The 21,550-nt window shown below is 46.9% G+C and overlaps 1 protein-coding gene across 1 annotated transcript; it reads right to left on the bottom strand.

The window, feature by feature from the left end:
- Positions 1-9,977: 9,977 nt before the first annotated feature.
- Siglecl1 (SIGLEC family like 1) lies at positions 9,978-19,221 on the bottom strand. The gene is made up of 6 exons (XM_028858296.2): positions 18,960-19,221; positions 16,532-16,610; positions 15,487-15,768; positions 14,698-14,803; positions 13,460-13,610; positions 9,978-10,411 (listed from the first exon to the last, which is right to left on the bottom strand). Exons 2-6 carry the CDS (start codon positions 16,554-16,556, stop codon positions 10,391-10,393), a joined length of 585 nt encoding a protein of 194 aa, XP_028714129.2. The 5' UTR covers positions 16,557-16,610; positions 18,960-19,221; the 3' UTR covers positions 9,978-10,390.
- Positions 19,222-21,550: the final 2,329 nt, after the last annotated feature.

Raw genomic sequence — 21,550 nt, forward strand, 5'->3', positions numbered from 1 at the left:
ATCAGGATTATTTTAGCTATCCTGAGTTTTTTGTTTTTCCACATGAAGTTGATATTGCTCTTTCAAGATCTGTAAAGAATTGTGTTGGAATTTTGATGGGAATTGCATTAAATATGTAGATTGCTTTTGGCAAGATGGCCATTTTTTACTATATTGATCCTACCTATCCAAGAGCATGGGAGATCATTCCATCTTTTGATATCATCTCCAATTTCTTTCTTCAAAGACTTGAAGTTCTTGTCATACAAGTCTTTCACTTGCTTGGTTAGAGTTACACTAAGATATTTTATATTATGTGTGGCTATTGTAAAGAGTGTTGTTTCTCTGACTTCTTTCTCTGCTCATTTTTCGTTTTTATATAGGAGGGCTACTGATTTTTTTCAGTTAATCTTGTATCCAGCCACTTCACTGAAGGTGTTTATCAACTGTAGAAGTTCCCTAGTAGAATTTTTGGGGTGACTTATGTATACTATCATATCATCTGCAAATAGGGATACTTTTATCACTGAAGTATTTTTTCTAGATAAAACCTCTAGCCTAGATTGGCCTCAAACTGACTATATAGTCACTCCTCAGGTACTGAGATAGTGGCATATACCACCATACACAGCTTTATGAAATTCAGGGAACCAAACCTGGGGCTTTGAGCATGCTAGACAAACACCTTATCAACGGAGCCACATCTTCAGGCCCAATTCCATTAAATTCTTTTTTAAAAAATACTATTTTTATTTATTCTGTAAAAAATTTCATACATGTATACAATTTAGCTTGACGTTATCCATCCCATGCCCCTGCTCCAGATCCCCTCCAGGACATTCCCAACACCTCCTTCCAGCTTCAAGTCTGTCTGTATATTTATTTTAAACCACTGAGTCCAGTTCTTGCTGTCTATATCCGCATGGGGTGGAGATATTGAGTGCAGCATGGGCAGCCTACCAGTAGCCATCTCTCAAAGAAAAGAGACTCCTCCAGTAGCCATCACCTGTCAGTAGTTCCTCAGTTAGAGACGTGACTTCAGTAGCTTCTTTACCATCCATGCTGAAATTTTTAACTGGCTTGGTCTTGTGCAGGTAACTACACATGCTATGAATTCATGAACGCAACAGCCAAAGTCATGTCTAGAAGACAGCATTTCTTGGCACTCTTCTCCATCCTCTCTCTTACATTCTTTCTACCCCTTCTTCCACAAGTTCACTGGACTTTGGGGCCAGGGATGGAAGGTTGATATAGTAGTCCCCTCTCCAGCAGAACACTTAGTCTCCCTCTTTTTAATAAAAAGTTACTTTTTTTCAAGATTTATTATTTTTAATTACATGTATGTATGTGTCTCTGTGTGGATATATGCACATGTGTTTGGATGCCCACACTGACCAGAAGTGTCCAGTATCCTGGGCTGGAGTCATGAGTGGTTGTGAGCCACCCTGACGTGGGTGCTAGGAACTGAATCCACATCCCCTGCAAGACCATGCTCTTAACTGTTAAACCATCCCTCCAGCTCCAGGATCTCTCTCTCTCTCTCTCTCTCTCTCTCTCTCTCTCTCTCTCTCTCTCTCTCTCTCTCTCTCTCTCTCTCTCTCTCTCTCACACACACACACACACACACACACACACACACACAGTTTCTCTGTGTATCCCTGGCTATCCTGAACTCTCTCTGTAGACCAGGCTGGCCTCTAACTCACAGAGATCCTCCTGCCTTTGCCTCCCAAGTGCTGGGATTAAGGGCGTGCACAACTACCGCCCAGCATTCACAGTCTCTTATTCTCCACACTTTGACTAGTCTCTTCACTAACCACTGCCCACTGCAAAAGAATTCTTTCAGTCAGTGCCACTTAATTCAGCTTCTGGTTTTGTCATTGTCCTTGTTAGTATGGACTATATTTTGTGACCTCACCACCCTGCATCATTCCTGAGCTACTGAAAAAGTAGGTTCAAGATTACCAATGTTGCAGTGATGTAGGAATTAAAGAAAAACTACTTCTGTAGTTCTAGCTGCTTCCTCCAGATGAAAAAATTCCCTCCTGGAGGAAGGAGGAGGGCTTAGGAGGGTCATTACACTTTCAGGATTTATGAGGCCCTTCCATCAGGTTATATAAACAGTAAAGGATTTCTGGGAGAGAGGAGACTCTTCAGTGGAGCTGCCTGCAAGTTGTGCAGAGAGATCTAGGAATGAAGCTTTTGTGATCAGCCATCCATGCTTGAAGGCTGGGGACAGGCATGCTTTTTAGTGATGCAGCTTGACTCCAAGTCACCTGTCTCCTGTAAGCAATCCCAATAAATCCATTGGGCCCCCCAGCTGGACTCTAATGAATCATTTCTCTGGTGTATTTCCCCTCTCTATCTGCAGTGAATAAAAAATAGTCTTCTGGGGGAAGTTATACAGCTACAGAGTCATGGTCCTCTGTAATGACAACATGGACTATAATTTAGCTGTAGCTCATAGCAAACAATTATTCCTTCCCCTTCCTTTTCCATTGCCCCAGGTGATGGTTTCAAAGTCTGTGCTACTTACCCAAATACAACAGAGGCAGGGCCGAGAGCCCCCACAGCATCTCAGGGACAAGAGTACAGTATATCTCCTGCTGCTGACTCTTGCTTCAGAATGAATGTCCTGTAGGGGTGATTTGGGATGGGTGAGAACAAAGGCAGCTAAAGAGGCAGGCAGTGAGGGCAGAAATAACATCACTACTTATTGGGGCCTTTTGTCCCCTCAATCACATTTAAGATCTCTTTACCTTGTGAACTGGGTTACTCCTGGCAACAGATGCTGGGAAACTGGAGGACAGGCATCCTTACCATAACTCTCTGTGAGCCTAACATATTTGCCTTCTTTTTTTTTTCTAATTATCTCTCCTTTCTTCTTCCTCCTTTGATATCTGGAAGATTGGATTCTCTCTAGTCTACAAGGTAGTCTCAAAGTTCATGGAAAGGTTTAAGACTGTTGGGGACCAAGTATGGTTGTTATGAAGGTCGCTTTGGGTCTACACTGAAGGAGAAGATAATGGAGTTTGAACTGGATACGGAGAAAAGGGCACAGATTTAAGAGAGAGATGTAGAGCTGGGGCGATTCCTCAGTTAGTAAAGTGATTGCTATGAAAACATTAGACCCGCACTTGAACACCCAGTACCCAGAGGAAAAGCTATGTACAGGAGAGAGAGAGAGAGAGAGAGAGAGAGAGAGAGAGAGAGAGAGAGAGAGAGAGAGAGAGAGAGAGAGAGAGAGCTCAGTACTCAGAGACAGAAGAACCCCTGGAACTTGCTTGCCTGGTAGTCCAGAGAAAATAGAGCTACAGGTTCAATGAGAGATCTTGTCTCAAAAACCAGAGTCAGGCATGGTGGTATAGATCTTTAATCCTAGCACTTGGGAGGCAGAGGCAGGAAGACCTCTGAGTTCAAGGCCACCTGTGCTACATAGTGAGATCCTGTCTCAAAATATAAATGGTAGAAATCGATTGTGCTGGTAGTTATAACTGTCAACTTGCCATGACCAGAAAGCACTTAAGGGGAGAACCTCAACTGGGAACCTTCTAGATCAAGTCGGCCTGTGGGAATGTCTGTAGGGGGTTATCTTCACTGTTGGCTGATGTGGGAAGACCCAACCCACTCTGGGTGGCATGGTTCCTTAAGCAGGTAGTCCTGGGCTGTATAAGAACTCTAGCCAAAGCCGGGCATTGGTGGCGCACACCTTTAATCCCAGCACTCGGGAGGCAGAGGCAGGTGGATCTTTGTGAGTTCGAGGCCAGCCTGGGCTACCAAGTGAGTTCCAGGAAAGGCACAAAGCTACACAGAGAAACCCTGTCTCAAAAAACCAAAAAAAAAAAAAAAAAAAAGAACGCTAGCCAATTGTGAACAACCTAGGGAAGCAGGTAGCATAAGAGCACTTGATTCTCTCTGCTCTTGACAGTGGGTGTGATGTGACTGGCCATTTCAGGCCCCGTCTTCACTACCCTGAAATGGACTGAAACCTGAAATTACAAGCCAAACAAACCCTTTCCTCCTCTACACTGCTTTTATTAGAACAGTTTATCATAGCAAAAGACATAAAACTAGAACAGCAATCAAAGAAGACCCTCACCATCTACCTCTGGCTCATCCATGTGCATGTGAGTATACACACAGCTAAAAAGTAAGAAGTATGTATAAGAAACCAGTTAAACTCTGCTCTTCTGCATTCAAGGCTCTCTGTGACTCTGCCTCACGGCTGCACTATTTCCATCAACCTCTCCTGTTCTATCCAAGACAGGGTAGAAAGAATGCTGTTCTCCATACCCTATACATTGCTGTTTCTGTACGCTTCCTCTGCTGCTGCCCTCTGCCACCTTCAGATCCTTCTTCTGTGTTTATGTTACTGTTTGTTTTGCTGCTTTTTCTGGCCTTAAACAACCTTTCTTCTTCCCATTTTCCCTTTCCTCCTCTTCTTTTGAGACAATGTCTTATTATGCAGCTCAGACTGTCTGGGAACTCACTGTGTAGCTCAGGTTTGCCCAAACTCTCCCAAATGCTGAGATTACAGGCATGAGGACCTCTCTCTCCAATCAGGGCATTGCACATGCTAGACAAGTACTCTATCATAGAGTACGTCTTCAGCCTCTGGCTTGAACTCTTGATGGTTCTGCTTCCACCTCCTGAGTGCTATGATTACAGATGTTCACCACCTTGCCCAGTTTATGCATTGTTGGGGGTCGAACCCAGGGTTTTGTGCCTGCTAGGCAAACACTCTACCAACTTGGTACACCCCCAGCTCTATTTTTTTATTCTTTAAAAGATTTATATTCATTTTATGTGTATGAGTGTTTTGCCTGCATGTGTGTAAATGTATTGCTTCTGGTGCCCGTAGAGGCCAGAAGAGGGCACTAGATCCCTGGAACTAGAGTTGGATGTGAGCCACCATATAGATGCTGGGAACCAGAGTCATCTGTTCTTAACCACTGATCCATCTCTCCAGCCTCCCATTTTTCTTCTTCTGAGAAGGGTCTCACTATGTAACCCTGGATAGCCTGAAACTCACAGAGAGCTGCCTGCCCTTGCCTCCAGAGGGCTGGAATTAGATACATATGCCACCAAATCCAACTTTCATTTTTACAATAGAACCTTACTATGTACCCCAGGCTACCCTGGCCTTACTATCCTCCTGTCGAGCCTCCCAAGAGCTGGGATTACAGGCATGCTACCTAATTCCCAGTCCAGTCCAACGTGACATCCTTCTGGAATCTGCACAGCCTGAACCCCAGGCTCATGGGAACACCTCTCTCTGGCATCACTTCTAGGGAATTGTCTCAGGCAGACCTTGAGCATTACATAAATGATACCCACCCTGGCTTCCTCCTCATTATTTTAGGTTTGCTTAGGCAGTCACATCTGAAGCTTGAAGAGAAAAATCTCTAAAAGTTCTCCTAAAAATATGTCTACTTCCCCGGCATCTAGAGACGGCTGTACAACACAGAGCCAACCAGAAGCACAATTACTATCAGTAGGACAGAGTAGACGACTCCATAATTAAGAGTGCTTCCTGTTCTTCAAGAGGACCTGAGCTCAGTTCAAGCGCCCATGTCAGGTGACCCACAACCACCTGTAACACCAGCTCTGGGGATCCAACTCCCTCTTCTGGCCCGCAGACATAGCACACACAGACTCACACATGCACAAACACACATAAATAAAACAATTTTTAAAGATTATTGTCAACAAACAAAAACCTCTACTCACCCCTCCCTTCCCATCACAACTGAGCTTCAAATGCCTGCTTGCTGCATATAGTTTTAGCTAATAAAATTCCAAGGTCTGTCTGTTTTGAAACAGCCTCAAATTGTAGTGCAGGCTAGCCTAGAACTTACTATGTAGCTCAGGTTGGCTTCAAACTATTAGCAATCCTTCTGCTTCAGTCTCCTGAATACTTGGTTTATAGGCATGAGTGATCATTGCCAGATTCAGGAGTATTTTTTTAAACCTAGTTTTCATGCTAAAGAAAATAATCCCAGGAAAAGTGTTAAAGGGGGTGTCTTTCCATGAAGCAGTAAGTTCAGATGGTTTGCCTTATTATATAAAATTACCAGCCAGCCTGGCCTGATTGATGAGCTCCAGACCAGTGAGAGACCCTGTCTCAAAGGCGATGACGGCGTTCCTGGGGATGCACCTGTGGTGGCTTTCTGAATAAGAATGGCGTCCATAGGCTCATATATTTGAATTCGTGGTTCTCAGTTAGCGGGAATGTTTGGAAAGACTAGGGTGTGTGGCCTTGTTGGAGGAGTTGTGTCATTGGTGGGGTGGGCCACTTTGAGGTTTCAAAAGCCCACACCAGAGCCAGTGTCTGTCTGTCTGTCTGTCTCCTCCTCTTTTTGTTTCCCCCACCCCCTGCTTGCTTCTTGTGGACCAGGATGTGAAGTTCTCAGCTACTGCCCCATTGCCCATGTCTGTCTGCTTCCCACCATGGCGATCCTGTGTTCACCTTCTAGAACTGTAAGCACGCCCCCAGGAAAATGCTTGGTTCTGGGGTCTCTTCACAGCAGTAGAACAGCAACTGAAACACCCAGGATTGTCCTATAACCCTCACACACATGTACACACATAGGCACCCTCCACACACACCTACAATCAAAATAAAGAAAATAGGGTAAAAAAGGTAAAATATTTTCTAATCTCCTTTGGGTTATGAGTTGAAGTGTGTGTGTGTGTGTGTGTGTGTGTGTGTGTGTGTGTGTGTGTGAAGTCCTGAAGAGGGTGTCGGATCTCTGGAGCTAGAGTTACAGGTGGTGGTGAGCCCTCTGACACTGGGCATTGGAAATCCATCTCAGGTGATCTGCAAGAGCAGTACTTACTCATACCCATGAGCCATTTCTCTAGCCCTTATTTTTGACTTTTTGAGACAGGCTCTCATGTAGTGCAGGCTACTCTCAAACTATATAACTGGGCCGGAACTTAACCTCTGATCCTCCCATGCCCATTTCCCAATGCTTAGATTACATGCTTGGCTTACAAAGCTCAAATCAAAGGGTGGAAACGTTCAGGACTGGCTCCTGACTTCAGGCCAGTCCTGCCACGCTCGTATTTTCCTCACCTGTACACTGGGAGCTGCTCTTGTGGCTCTCTTTTGTTTGTAGTCTCAATATGTGGTCAATGTGTGCTCCAGACTGACCGAGAAGCCCCTTTGTAGTCCTGGCTGGCCTTGACCTCCTGATACCCCTGTTTGTCTTTGGATGCCGGCGGAGACCAGAAGAAGGCATTGGATCCTCTGGAACTGCACTTATGGGCAGTTTCGAGCCACTTGACTTGGGAACTGAACTCCAGTTCTCAGCAAGAGTTGTAAGCACTCTTAGTGAGAGTCTCACCAGCCTCAACAGCAACTTCTTGTCCCTTCCCTCAATTTCTTCTCCAGTTCTACTTCCTGGTCTCCGTTTCCTAGGGCTCCAGGCTCCTCAACCAAGCTTTCTCTTGGGTATTCAGGGAAGCTTTGCAGAAAGCATCCAGTGAGGGGCTGATTTACAATTACAGACACTGGCTGGGGAAGTTAGGTTCTAGAGGGACAAACCAATTGGGCCGATTTAAGGACGCAGTGCCCACCCTGATGAACCACAGATGGACTGACGCTGCGCAGACTGGGCGGGACTAAGATTGAGGAACTGTAACTGACAAGCTCAGATGCTCTTAAGAAGCCCCGCCCACACAAGAACCAACGAGCCGGCGCATGCCTGTTCAGAACAAATCTGAGTCTGAAGGTGGTGCCAAGTGGGAGTCTATGGAGGGCCGGGCCACCAAAAAGTAGCAGATTTCCCTCTTCTGAGCTGGTCCTTTAGCAATCAGCGATACAGAGCAGAACCTCCTCCAGTCAAAAGTTTGTTTTCTTGAGCAGGTGGTTCTAGACTCAGCAAAAGCTGGACTACACACACACACACACACACACACACACACACACACACACACACACACTTAAAAAAAAAATCTAAAGTCACCAGAGTATTTGGGGCTCTAAAAATTCTGGCCCTTCTGAAATAATTACCACCCTCTCACTTTTGGCCTGCTTTGCACTGTTGAGTTTATGGCGTCTCTCCAATCTGAGCCCACAGCCTTCCGCTTCCTCTGGATGACTCATAATATGTTAGGTCTCAATACTGAAGGGACCAGTATTGGCACAAGACATCCCAAGACCGAATTCTCAGCTCAAAGATTTATTTGCCCAAGAGAGACAACGGGCAGGGAATAAGAAACAAAGACAGGAGATTGAGGATGAGGGAGAAGGGGGAGGGAACAAGGGAGAGAGGAAGGATATGTCTCTGGATAGAGAGGAGACAGACGTGGCCCATAGGCAAATGGCAGTTTATAAAGGTAAAAGGGGAACCCGTGTGTTGGGATGAAGTGTTTAATGTTAATTAGATGAACCAAAGGAGGCTTTTGATTGCTGCACTTCAATACTTCGATAGCTGGACCTTGGTAGTCAGCTTTAGGGGGAGAAAGTGGTCAAACTAGAGAACAGTCCTTGGTGGTTAGCTTAGGAAAGCAATCTGATGGTTTTTGGCAAGGCAGAGGGAATAGAGAAAAGGGCAAGAGCTACCAGAGTCGTGTTTGCCGTGTTCAGAGTGGCTAGAGTCCCTTTAGACACCACTGCTCTTTCTCTTGAAGTGACTTTTCTGACTGATTCCGCTCAACTCCCTCTCCTGTTCCTGTGCATAGTATTCTGTCCACTTTTTTCTTACCATTTACCCACATTTTACAAAATCAAATTGTGTGTCTATTTTATGAGTGTATTGTATATATACACTGGTTGGTACATATCATGGGAGCATGTCTTGTTGATACAGAAGGGACCAGCCAACTGTGGGTGGCACTATGCCTAGGCAGGAGATCCTGGGATGTATAAGAAAGCTAGCTCGGCATGAGCCAGCAAGCAGCATTCCTTCATAGTTTCTACTTTAGGTTCCTGTCTTGACTCAGTGATGGACTGTCACTTGGAAGTGTCAGCCTAATACATCCTTCCCTCTCCAGGTTCCTCTTAGAGTGTTTTGTCCCAGCAACAGAAGGAAACAACAACACAACTTCACATAGTCCCACTGCACACGAGTCACCCATGTTCCTGTCAGCACCTCTAACAAATTCATTTATTTGGCCGGGTTGGACATATAGGAATCTTTTCTTTGGTCTTCTTTAGGAATGAACACACATTTCTTTTACCTCCTAACAATGTTATGAAATGCCAAGAGACACTGCAGTACTCACCTAAGCAGGCTCGCTGCCTCTGCCTTACCTCTGCCCCTCCAAAGACACCACACACTCCCTTTCTCACTCGGAGAACAACCTTCCTCTACAGGCCTGTTCACTCCACTTCTTGGCCTCAAACCTCGTACTGGCTCATGATTCATTCACTCATTTGTTCACTTTCTCACAAACAGTTCCGCATGCGTCTTCGACCTTAGGCACCGTCCCTGGTATTGGTGTCACAGGGAGGAGACAGGCAAGCTCCTATCCCCGGGGAATGGACACTCTGAGGGTCTGGATGTGATCCTATGACATAACCTTCCAATGTTTTATCTTCGAATTCAAATTCATCACGGCATATTTTCTCCACCTGTGTCTCTGGGCACTACTTTTTTTCTTTCCTTTGTTTTTTTGTTTTTTGGGTTTGTTATTTTATTTTGTTTTGTTTTGGGGAGGTTGGTGTTTTGGCTGTTCATTTGTTTGGTTTTTGTTTTAGACAGGGTTTCTCAGTGTAGCCCTGGCTGTCCTGGAACTAACTTTGTAGACCAAGCTGGCCTTGAACTCACAGAGATCCACCTGCCTCTGCCTCCCAAGTGCTGGGATTAAAGGGGTGTGACACCACTGCCTGCTCTGGGTACCACTTTTCACAACCCAGTCTCCATTCAAGTACACATTATATGAGTGTACTGAAGTTTGAGGGAGAGAGATAAGAATGGGAGATCTTGTCCAAAGGTTTCATCTACTAAGCACTTACTTTGGGATTAGATTAAAATATAATGGTGTGTGTGTGTGTGTGTGTGCGCGCGCGCGCGCGCGCGCGCGCGCGTCTGTCTGTCTGTCTGTCTATGGAACTGGTCATGAAGAAAGGGATCAAAATCCCTGTTTCACAGTGCCATGTGCATTCATTTTTCTCTCCTGTAACTCCGTCTGAATGAAATACGTACCTTTTGGCTCACCCAAACCTATATGATTTGTTAATCATACAGGTGACCTTTAAAAGTCCTGAGACCAGGCCCAGTAGTAGTCTCCACACCTTGGAGTGTATGGGATGTGTAGAGGCTGAGAGGGCTTTGTGAGCGCAGATTCTTAGGACCTCAAGTTTATTACGGACTTGGGGCTTCTGGAGTCTCCATGGGTTTTTGTAATTCTGGGCACAGTGGGAACTTTGGATGGGATGCTGTCTCCACGGCCTTCGTAGGCTTCAGGCTCTGTCTTCCTTTTCCTGGAAGGTGAGAAGGTGGGGCAAAGAGAGATGATGGAGCAGATTTACAGATGAAGTCGCCACACCTGAGAGGGAACTCCAAGGCAACATGGATCAAACGTTGGCTTAGCTTTCCTCACAATTCCATGGCTGGAGCCTACAAAACTCTTCTCCCTCTGGCTCCTCCCTGTTGCAACCACAGGCTCCCAGAATAGCCCTTAGGTTCCTGAGATGTTGTATATGATGGCCTCAGGCAAGTGTTTCCCCATGCTCTGGACACCCTAACCCCTGGCTCCGTCCTCTTTCTGGGACGGCACCTTTCCCTACCAGCTTTGTTACTCTCTGAGGGCAAGGGCTAGGTCTGATTCATTCCTGGGACCTCACACCACCCAGTGCAGACTATGAAACAGAGAGCAGACATAAACTGGGGACATAAATTTAAGACCCCCCCATCAGCACCCCACCCCCACTTTCTTCAGCCAGGCTCTACCTCCTAAAGTTTTCATAATCTTCCACAGCAGCACCACCAGCTGAGAGACACGTGTTCAATTTACACGAGCTTACGGGGGTTGGGGGTGGGGTGAGGTGAGGTGGTATGACTCACTTGGTCCCCAGTTGGTGGCACTGTTTGGAGAGGTAGCAGAGCCTTTGAGAGATGGAGCCTAGTCTTTCTGGAGGAAGTATGTCATCGGGAGTGGGCTTTAAGTGTTTATAGTCTCACCCCACTTACTACTGTCTGCACTCGGCTTCTGATTTGCATTTGAACATGTGAGCTGTCAGCTTCCTGCTTCTGATGTCATGCCTGCCACCACTACCACACTGGACTCTTAACCCTCTGGAACCATAAGCTCAAATGAACTCTTCCTTGGTCTTGGTGTTCTATTAGAGCAACAGAAGAGTAACTAACAGCCCCAGGATGTCCTGGAGACTAGCAGATGGTAAATAAGAATGAGACTTAGTCTCCAGCACTGTTCCAGCCAAGGGGTTGTAGGGCTCGGGGTGAAGGAAGGAGCAACCTGGTGTTATGGTTTGGATGTGAAATCAGACCCAGGCTCCTGTGTTGAACACTGGCTCTCCAGCTGGTGGTGCTGTTTCGGGAGGTTTGGATGAATGGGGCTGGATGAATGGCTGGCACAGGTGCCTCAGTGAGAGTGGACCTTTCCAAGTTAGGGCCTGGCCTTGCTTCCTGCCTGAGCTCTCTGCCTCTTCTTTTTCTTGGTGCTGTTTTTAAGATGTGTTTTTATTTATGTGTCTGTGTGAGTATGTGAGCATGTGTGCAGATGCCCACAGAGGCCAGAAGAGGGCATGGGACCCTCTAAAGCTGGAGTTATAGTCAGTTGTGAGCTGTCTGATGTGGGTGCTTGGAACAGAACTCAAGGCTTCTGGAAAGAGCAGTTAGTGCTCTTAACCACTAAGCCATCTCTCCAGCCAGAAAGAGCTTATTCTGGCTCATGGTACAAGATGCAGTCCATCAAGACGGGGAGCTCCAGGCAGCAGGAACTTGAAGCACCTCATCACATCATATCCACAGTTGGGAAACACAGCAATGAACTTGAGCATGCCAGCTGGTGCTCAGCTCAATTTCTCCACTTACAGGGAATGGTGCCACCCACAGTGGGCAGGTCTTCCCACCTCAATCAGCGCAATAAAGACAGGCCCCACGGGCACGTCCAGAGGCCCATCTCCTGGGTGATTCTAGATCCTGTCCAGCTGACAGCTAACACTGACCATTAGAAACTATATCCCTTGAACCATGAGCCAGCTCTGGTCACAGAGCTGAGCCTCAAGTACTCCCTAATCTCCAAGCACTTGGCACTGACTGGGGCCTTAGGCTGTAGGTGGCTGTTGCCTGTTGCACACCAGAGGCCAAACCTGTGGTTTCCACTCTGATGCTACCACTACTGCTAGAGGAGCATCAACCCACTTCCCAGTGGGGATTCAGCGTGTGTGTGTGTGTGTGTGTGTGTGTGTGTGTGTGTGTGTGTGTGTTGTGTGTGTTGTGTGTATATGGTATGTATGTGTGTATGGAGTGTGTGTGTGTGTGTATATGTGTGTGTTGTGTGCATATGGTATATATGTGTGGGTAGGTTTGTATGTGTGGATATGTGTGTATGTATGGTGTGTTGTGGAATATTACTTTATGTAAAGATGTATTATATTTGTTTCTGATGCCTTTGTTTAATTATGTAAAGAGATGTTGTATTTGTTTCACCTTACCTGCACAAGGCACCTGATTGGTCTAACAAAAAGCTGAACAACCAATAGCCAGGCAGGAAAGGGATAGGTGGGGCTGGAGGGCAGAGAGAATAAGTAGGAGGAGGAACCTAGGAAGAGAGAAAAACAAGAGAGAGAAAGGAAGAAAGATGGGGAGATGCCTGGGGCCAGCCAGCTAAACGGAGTTGGACATACAGAATAAAAGAAAAGTAAAAAGCCCTGAGGCAAAATACAGATGAAGTGAAACAGGTAAATCAGTTATAAGAGCTGGTGGGACAAGCATAAGATAAGCCTGAGCATTCATAACTAATTAATATCTCTTGTGTCATGATTTGGGTGTTGTTTGGTGGCCCAAAAGAAAGCCTGCTACAATGGTGTGTATGGTATGTGTGTATATGGTGTGTGTGCATGCATGTATGTGATGGATATGGTGTGTCTCTGTGTATATATATGTGTGTGTGGTACATGTGTATGTGTATATGTGGTGTGCATGTGTATATATGTGTAAATATGATATATGCATAGAGTATATGTGTGTGGTATGTCTAGTGAGTCTGTGTATATGTGTGCATGCTATATGTGTACGTGCATATGATGTATATGGAGCGTGTGTGTGTGTGTGTGTGTGTGTGTGTGTGTGTGTTGATAGTTCTAATTATTTTTTAATTATGTGTCTTAGTTTCTTCCATGAGGCTCTTGGGGCCTCCACTTCAGTACCCATGAAACAACCTTCAAGTTAATTGTGCATTATACAAGCTACAGGCTGGACACTATCTCTCTAAAGCAGCACACAAGCTTCCCCCTCCTAACACTGTCCTGCTAGCTGGATTCCATTCTGGCGCAAGGGGCACTCACTGAGAGCTGCGTCCCAGAAGGCGACTCAGTTCTGAATTCCCTGGGCTCCTTGGGCTTCGCGCTGGATTCTTGGTCTGTTCCAGCCTCAGAGCCCTGATGGACTCTCGTCTGTGCACACTTCTTTGCCTGCTTGGTCCTGAGAAGTTTCACTCTACGGAAATGTGTTTCTGATTAGTTCCGATTTCCTGCCTCTGCGTCCCCAGGTGGACTCTGGTTTTGTTCGATATTCAAGTCTGGAGTCTCAACAGTACTGCCTGCTGGCTGTGCTATCTAGGGAAAGTCACCCAACTTCTCTGCAAGTTGGTTTCACACCCTGTGTGATTGGGATTCCCTGTTTAACAGGCCATGGGTTCAGATGGGTCAGCTGTGAAGGGGCCTTGCACCTCTAGAGATTGTTATTTATTTCTTTGTTGTATGGGGGAGTTGAGATTTTTTTAAAAGCTTATTTATTTTTATTTCATGTGTATGGATGTTTTGCCTGAATGTATGTTTGTGCACTGCATGCATGCCCTTGGAAGCCAGAAGACGGTGGCAGATCTTCTGGAACTGGAGTTACAGATGGTTGTGAGCCACCATGTGGGTGCTGGAAGCTAAACCCAGGTCTTCTGCAAGAGCAGCCAGGACTCTCAACTACTGAGCCATCTCTGCAACGCCTTGTCATTTATTTATTTGTGCTTGCTTGCTTATTGAGACGGTTTCATGTAGCCCAGGCCAGCCTTGAACTCACCACATTAAGGATGATGACCTTGAACTTCTAATCTTCCTGTCTCTATCTCCTGAATGCTGAGATTATGGGCATGCACCACCACACTCAGTTTATGCAGTGCTAGCAATCGAACCCAGGGCTCTGTGTATGCTAGGCAAGCACTGAGCAATATTCCTAACGTGTATTTGCCTTTGAATCCAGCTTCTCTCCATGCTGTACCACGTCATTCCTCTTCCCCGATAGACAATCACTCAGTCCCAATTGCCATATTTCTCTTTGTTACATAGGATTAGGGAGGTCATGAAGGGGAGGCCCTTATGATGGCATTAGTGGTTTTATGAGAAGAGATGCTTGCTCTGGATCTCACCGTGTGATATATCAAGAAAGCCCTTGCTGGATCTAGATGCCAGCACCATACTCTTTCATTCACTCAGCCTCTGGGACCCTGAGCTAAATAAACGTCTGTGTTTCATAAATTAGCTCATCTCAGGTGTTTTGTTACATAGCATAAAATGGGCTAAGACATACTCACATGAAGGGGAGGAGGCAGAGGAAAAGTAGTGTGATTGCCGTGGCTGCGTAGACAACACCCTGGAGCAGCGCTTTCAGGAAGATCTGGGGAGCCAAAGGGCCCCTTCCTGGAAGTAGAAGTCATTTCAGTAAGGCTTTATTTTTATAAGTAAAAACATATTTGTTTGTTTGTTTGCATATCTGTGTGGGGCGTTGCATGCGCCACCGTGTGCATGTGGAGGTCAGAGGACAAGTTGCAGTAGTCTGCTTTCGCCTCCTACCATGTGGCACCTGAGGATTGAACTGAGGTTGTTAGGTTTGGCCGCAAGCACCTTTTTCCCGGTTGGGCCATCCTGTACACCCTCGAGAAGCCTTTCTTAAGATTCAGATTCCAGGTTGTGCTCCCTCTTCTGGCCTCAGTGCCAGTCCCTCCTATTCACTGCCCTCATCCAGTCCAAGCCCCTCCCATTCACTGCCCTCACCCAGTCCAAGCCCCTCCCATTCACTGCCCTCACCCAGTCCAAGCCCCTCCCTGTTCACTGCCCTCACCCAGTCCAAGCCCCTCCCATTCACTGCCCTCGCCCAGTCTCTAAGTCCCTCCCATTCACTGCCCTCACCCAGTCCAAGCCCCTCCCTCTTCACTGGCCTCACCCAGTCCAAGCCCCTCCCATTCACTGCCCTCACCCAGTCCAAGCCCCTCCCTCTTCACTGCCCTCGCCCAGTCCAAGCCCCTCCCTCTTCACTGCCCTCACCCAGTCCAAGCCCCTCCCTCTTCACTGCCCTCACCCAGTCTCCAAATCCCTGCCCTCACTTGACATCAGCAGGATGCTCAAACCGTGGGTTCCGTGTTGGTTCTTTCCCTCACAAAGAAGGACTGTGCCCATTTCTGGGTCCTTGAGCAGGCTGAGGGTGCTGTTGTCCCAGGAACCAAGTGTGGTAGAAGTCACCTGGAGCTGGCCATGCCCACTGTTCACGTCCACAGGAGCACCATTCATCCACCACTGCACAGAGGGTGTGGGGACCCCATGAAAGGAACAACTGCAACGCAATGTCTTCTCCACAGCACAGAAGGAGCTCATCAGTCTGGCAGGTTCTGTGGAGAGGAGGGTCAGGGGTCAGCAAGGTGACCTGACTGTTCTTTGTCTTCTTCCTTACGGACCCACCCTTTCCTTTGTTTGCCATGCTAGGGATGAAACTCAAGGCCTCCCACATGCTAGATAATGCCTTACCATTGAACCACACCCCAGCCCCTCACTGGGGGATTCTAGGCAGGGGCTCTACCACTGAACCACACCCCACCCCTCACTGGGGGATTCTAGGCAGGGGCTCTACCACTGAGCCACACCCCAGCCCCTCACTGGGGGATTCTAGGCAGGGGCTCTACCACTGAGCCACACCCCCCAGCCCCTCACTGGGGGATTCTAGGCAGGGGTTCTTCCACTGAGCCACACCCCAGCCCCTCACTGGGGGATTCTAGGCAGGGGCTCTACCACTGAACCACACCCCCAGCCCCTCACTGGGGGATTCTAGGCAGGGGCTCTACCACTGAGCCACACCCCAGGCCCTCACTGGGGGATTCTAGGCAGGGGTTCTTCCACTGATCCACACCCCAGCCCCTCACTGGGGGATTCTAGGCAGGTGCTCTACCACTGAGCCACATCCCATCCCCTCACTGGGGGGTTCTAGCAGGGACTCCACCACTGAGCCACACCCCAGCCCTCACTGGGGACCCCAGATACAGAGATGATGTCAAATCCACAATGATTATTTGTCTTCTACAGCCTCTGTCCTCTTTCTTCACAGTTGCATCTGCAGCTTCCTCAGGCAGCCCTAGAAGTGCTTCTTGTCCCACTTACCCAGCTGTAGATGCGGCATCCCCATATGCAACAGCAAGAATCCCAGTACTCTTCACCATGAGGAAGGAGGTGATAGCAACTGAAAGAACATGTGGAGGGGGGTGTGCAGAAACATCTTTGAAAAGCAGGCTGTGGTGGTTTGAAAGAAAATGGCCCCCAAAGGGAGTGTGGCCTTGTGGGAGTAGATGTGATTTTGTTGAAGGAAGTGTGTCGCTGTGGAAGTGGTCTTTGAGGTCTCATATATGCTCAAGTCATGCTCGGTGTCTCAGACCACTTCCTGTTGCCTGCAAGTCAAGATGTGTCCTACATCAGCTACTTCTCCAGCACCATGTCTGCATGCACACCACCATGTTTCACCATGATGATAATGGACTAAACCTCTGAAAATGTAAACCACCCCAATTAAATATTTTCCTTTATAAGAGTTGCTGTGGTCATGGTGTCTCTTCACAGCACTTGAAATCCTAACTAAGACACAGGTGCCTGCAACCCTCTAGTTATCCCAAACACCAGATGCCCTAGAGAAGCAAGAATTACATGGGATGAGATGCCCAGGAGTATCTAGGGACAGATGTGGTCATCCTTAATGTGGCACTCTACCACCGAGCAATATTTCCAACCCAGTGCTGTGTCTGTTTAGGAAAAGGGGCTCGATGACCAGGTATTCCAAGTTCTCAAAAGTTAGTGGCAATGCACGGATGGATGGTAGTTTGAATGTAATTGGCCCCATAAGCTCATAGGAAGTGGCATTGTTAGGAGGTGTGGCCTTGATGGAGAAAGCGTGTTACTGTGGGGGGCGGGCTTTGAGGTCTCCTATGCTCAAGCTATGCCTGCCCTGTGTCTCAGGCCACTTCCTGCAGGTCAAGATGTAGGACTCTCCGCTCCTTCTACAGCACCATGTCTGCCTGTGTGCCACCATGTTGCACCATGATAACAATGGACTAAACCTCTAAAAATGCAAGCCGCCCCAATTAAATGTTTTTCCTTTATAAGAGTTGCTGTGGCCATGGTGTCTCTTCACAGCAATAGAAACTCTAACTAAGGCGATGTTATACCATGGAGGTATGGGATCAAGAGGTGCATATGTTTGGGGTTCTTCCACTGCAGGCCAGGTGACCAGGGCAGAGACCTCTATTGTTATTGAGAAAGGATGAGTTGAAATGTGAGGGATGGGGGACAGGACCCACAGGGTGGGTAGAATCTAGATTTCTGGTGTTCCTTTCATTGTCCAGAAATGGAGTCTGAATAAATCAGTCACTAAATTCACAGCCAGATGTGGTGGCTCACAGGCTGAAATAGGAAGCCTACTGTAGCTGGCTGTTCAGACCAGGCTAGTCTCTGGCTCCTGAGTGCTGGGTTGCTCCTGCTCCTCACAGAGAGATGCTGCTGCCAGGCTCCCAGGCATAAGTGCTTCTTACTTTCACATCAAACATGAGCCTCACCTTTGCTCTGTCAACTTTTCTCTTCTCTTCTGCCAACTTAAAACCTCATTCTGGATGTTGGAATGAACCTAATGTGGGTCCTGGCCCAAGCTTTGCCAGTAAATCACCAAAGTACTCTGGTCAAATATTATCCCTTCTTCCATTTTGTTTTCATGTTCACGTCACATGGGTGGGATTTACTGCTGGAGATGTAGTGATTAATCTTGCTTTATAATTCTGATTTCTTATTGCTCTTCTCTGCCAGCTTTAAGGAAAATACGTAGGACGCTACTAATGGATCTCTTCATGGTTTTCACTCCTCTTCATTTTACCTGATGTCTCGGGGCTCCATGAAATTCTTTTTCTTCAGCACACTTCCATCTATCTCTCTCCCTACCTCCATCTTGCTAGCTAAGTGCTCTCCAATTGTTAGATTTTTGTTTTCTTTTGTTTAGATTTATGTACCCAAGGCTGGCCTTTCTATGTAGCTGAGGATGACCTTGAAATTCTGATTCTCCTGCCTTCACCTCTCAAGAGCTAGGATTATAGGTATGTAATTGGAACTATTTACCAAGAAACTGGCGGGAGCCTAATTAATGGATCCCTGTCAGGTTATGACAGAGATGGATTATGGGATTAACTGTTAGCAAATGGCTAACTCACACTGCCACTAACCTGATAATTAACTCCCATGCTTCTAATGTGTTCTATTAGTAGAATGGTGATCCACTGGCTACTTTTCAGGCTAACTTGGTGACATGCTGAAGGTGACTGAGGGGAGAGAAGCTGACCAAGTGACTGAAGGGTGAGAGGACAAACAAGTGAGTGAGAGACAGGACAAATAAGTGACTTGAAGGGTAACAGGTTGACTAGGTGGAGAGGGGGTGGGGGTGGGGAAGATGAACAGCAGACTGAGAGGTGAAACGCTGACCAGGGCACTGAGGAGTGACAAGTGACAGGCTGACTAGTATAGCATGAACTGACTAAACTGGGCCCTGGAAACTGACCGGTGTACAGTCCCTGTCTGCTGATCCAGAATGGGCCTTGGACAAATGCAGAAGCTGGGGTACCCTGGAGCTGACGTTGCGAGGGTTTAACCGCCCTGTGGCTGTCACGTGAGAAGTCCAAGGATACGCTATCTGAGGACTGCTTGACTAAGGGAGGAACTCCCTGCCCCCGGAAGCCCAGCATGGAGAACCTCGATGCACAAAAATCCCATGGACCCTCATAGGCCCAGGCGGCCCGTCATATTCTGTCTGCCTGGCTAGAGTGCCACAGATGGGCTGCATGAAAGTCTCTGCCGCGCATGCGCTGTGTGTGTGTGTGTGTGTGTGTGTGTGTGTGTGTGTGTGTGTGTCTGTCTGTCTGTCTGTCTGTCTGTCAGTCAGTCAGTCAACGACCTGGTGACGTATGAACATCTTACCCAGGAGCCAAAAAATGGCTGCAGTCCCATGCTACAACCAGCAAGTGAGGTTATGAAGCTTTGCATTGCGCACTTGCCTCTGCAACTTGATGCAAAGTCATCTTAGCCAATCAGTAGCAGAACATGCAAGTCCCACCCATCTTTGTGGTGGCTCTGAGCCAATCAGGAGTTACTGCGAGATGCTGAAAAGTTGGCCTCCACAAGGCCTGTTTTTGACCACGCTCATCAAATCACACTTTGACTTCCAACCCTGCTTACTCCCTTTCCTGTTAGTCAGCCCTGCTTGATTTTCTTCTACTTGACTCATTACAAACTTTCTGACCCATTATTTCACATTTTCAAAAATGCTTCTTAGCTACTCAATTATGTTAAATTTCTGACGAGGGCACTAGTGCCCAAATTGGCAAATCAACGAGTTTGCTTTATTGCCTTACTAAGAGGAGGATACATAAAAGTGAAAGTGTACTACACATTTTACATCTAAAGGCCGTGTGTGTGTGTGTGTGTGTGTGTGTGTGTGTGTGTGTGTGTGTGTTTGCAAGTGCATGTAGAAGTCACAGAGGGCATTAGAACCGCTGGAGTTGCAAGACCTTTGCAGCCAATTGATGTGGTGCTAAGAACTGACTTGGATCCTCAACAAAAGCAGCAGGTGCTGTTAACCAGTTAACCATGTGAGATGTTAAGCAGAGACCGCCCACACTAAAAATTTAATGTAAAGAAGCAAGTGACTTTTTAAATTATTATAGAACTAGGCATTATTAAGTTGCAGTAAGATGTAAGAAAATAATGTAAAATCCTAATTTTAAACCCTCCCATTTTTCCTATTCCTGTGTAGGCAGCATTCCACAGTGTAAATTTTCTTTTTAAGCAAAATTTAATGGCACTTAAAATTAGACAAAACAGCTAAAAGCACGAATGGAGGGCTGGAGAGAGATCAGTGGCTGAGAGCACTGGCTGCTCTCCTAGAGGACCTGGACTTGATTCTCAGAACCCACGTGGCAGTTCACAACTGTCTGTAACTCCAGTCCCAGGAGACTCAACCCTTCTTCGGACCTCTGTGAGCACTGCATGCCTGTGCATGGACATAGATGCGGGCACTCACACACATAAAAATTAAAATAAATAAATCTCTAGACTCACAAACAGAAAGTAAACAGCACAAAGAAGAACACCAGGTAGGGGAGCTGGGCATGTCGATTCAAGCTTGTAATACCAGCATGTAGGTGACTGAGGCAGGAGGATTGTCATGAGTTCCAGATTGGCCTGGGCTCCAGAGTGAGACTCTGTCTCTGGAAAAACAATAACAACAAAATCCAAAAATTCTAAAACAAGAAACCAAAAAACATATAAAAGCAGGTGAGGGAAACCATTGGCATCTATGAGTAGAAGTCAGGTCTCTTCTTAACATCCCATAGGACAGACGGGGACACACACACACACACACACACACACACACACACACACACGAGCCATCCAGCTTCAGATGACCAAATATGACAAGCACTGAGATCAATGAACCCTTCCCCAGCCTGTAGGGAAGTGTCGAGCTAAAACTGGAGCAGCTTGTCAGAGGAAGTGGCACTTGATCTGCTTAGAGCTGACTTTTGTGCAGGGGTGAGGAGAAGTCTACTTTCACTCTTATGTGAGTAGATACAAGTGTTTTGGTGAAGAGGCTTACTTTTCTCCAATGAGTATTTTTTTTACTTCCCTGTCAAAAATGATAGTTTGGGGCTGGAGAGACAGCTCAGCAGTTAGAAGCACTGGCTGCTCTGGCAGAGGACCTGGATTCAAGTCTAATCACCTACGTGATGACTTACAATCATCTCCAACTCCAGTGCCAGGGAGTAGGAAGCTGCCTTCCAGCCTAGGCAAGCAGACTCACCTCCTGTGCACAAACATACATGCAGGCAAAAAGACCAATACACATAAAATTAAATTTTAAATTTTAAATAAAAATATTAGTAGCTGAGTTATGTGGGTTTCTGTCCATACCCTTTATCCTATTCTATTGGTCTGGTATTGGTGTTGTGTCAAACCATGCTGGCTTTAATAGTCCTCAAGCTCATAGGAACTCAGGAACTTTAGACCTACAGCTGTGGAGCCTCCATGGGACCGAACTAGACCCTCTGTACATGGGAGACAGTTGTGTAGCTGGGTCTGTTTGAGGGGCCCCTG

Source organism: Peromyscus leucopus, chromosome 1 (genome assembly GCF_004664715.2).
Source record: "Peromyscus leucopus breed LL Stock chromosome 1, UCI_PerLeu_2.1, whole genome shotgun sequence".
Lineage (NCBI taxonomy): Eukaryota > Metazoa > Chordata > Mammalia > Rodentia > Cricetidae > Peromyscus > Peromyscus leucopus.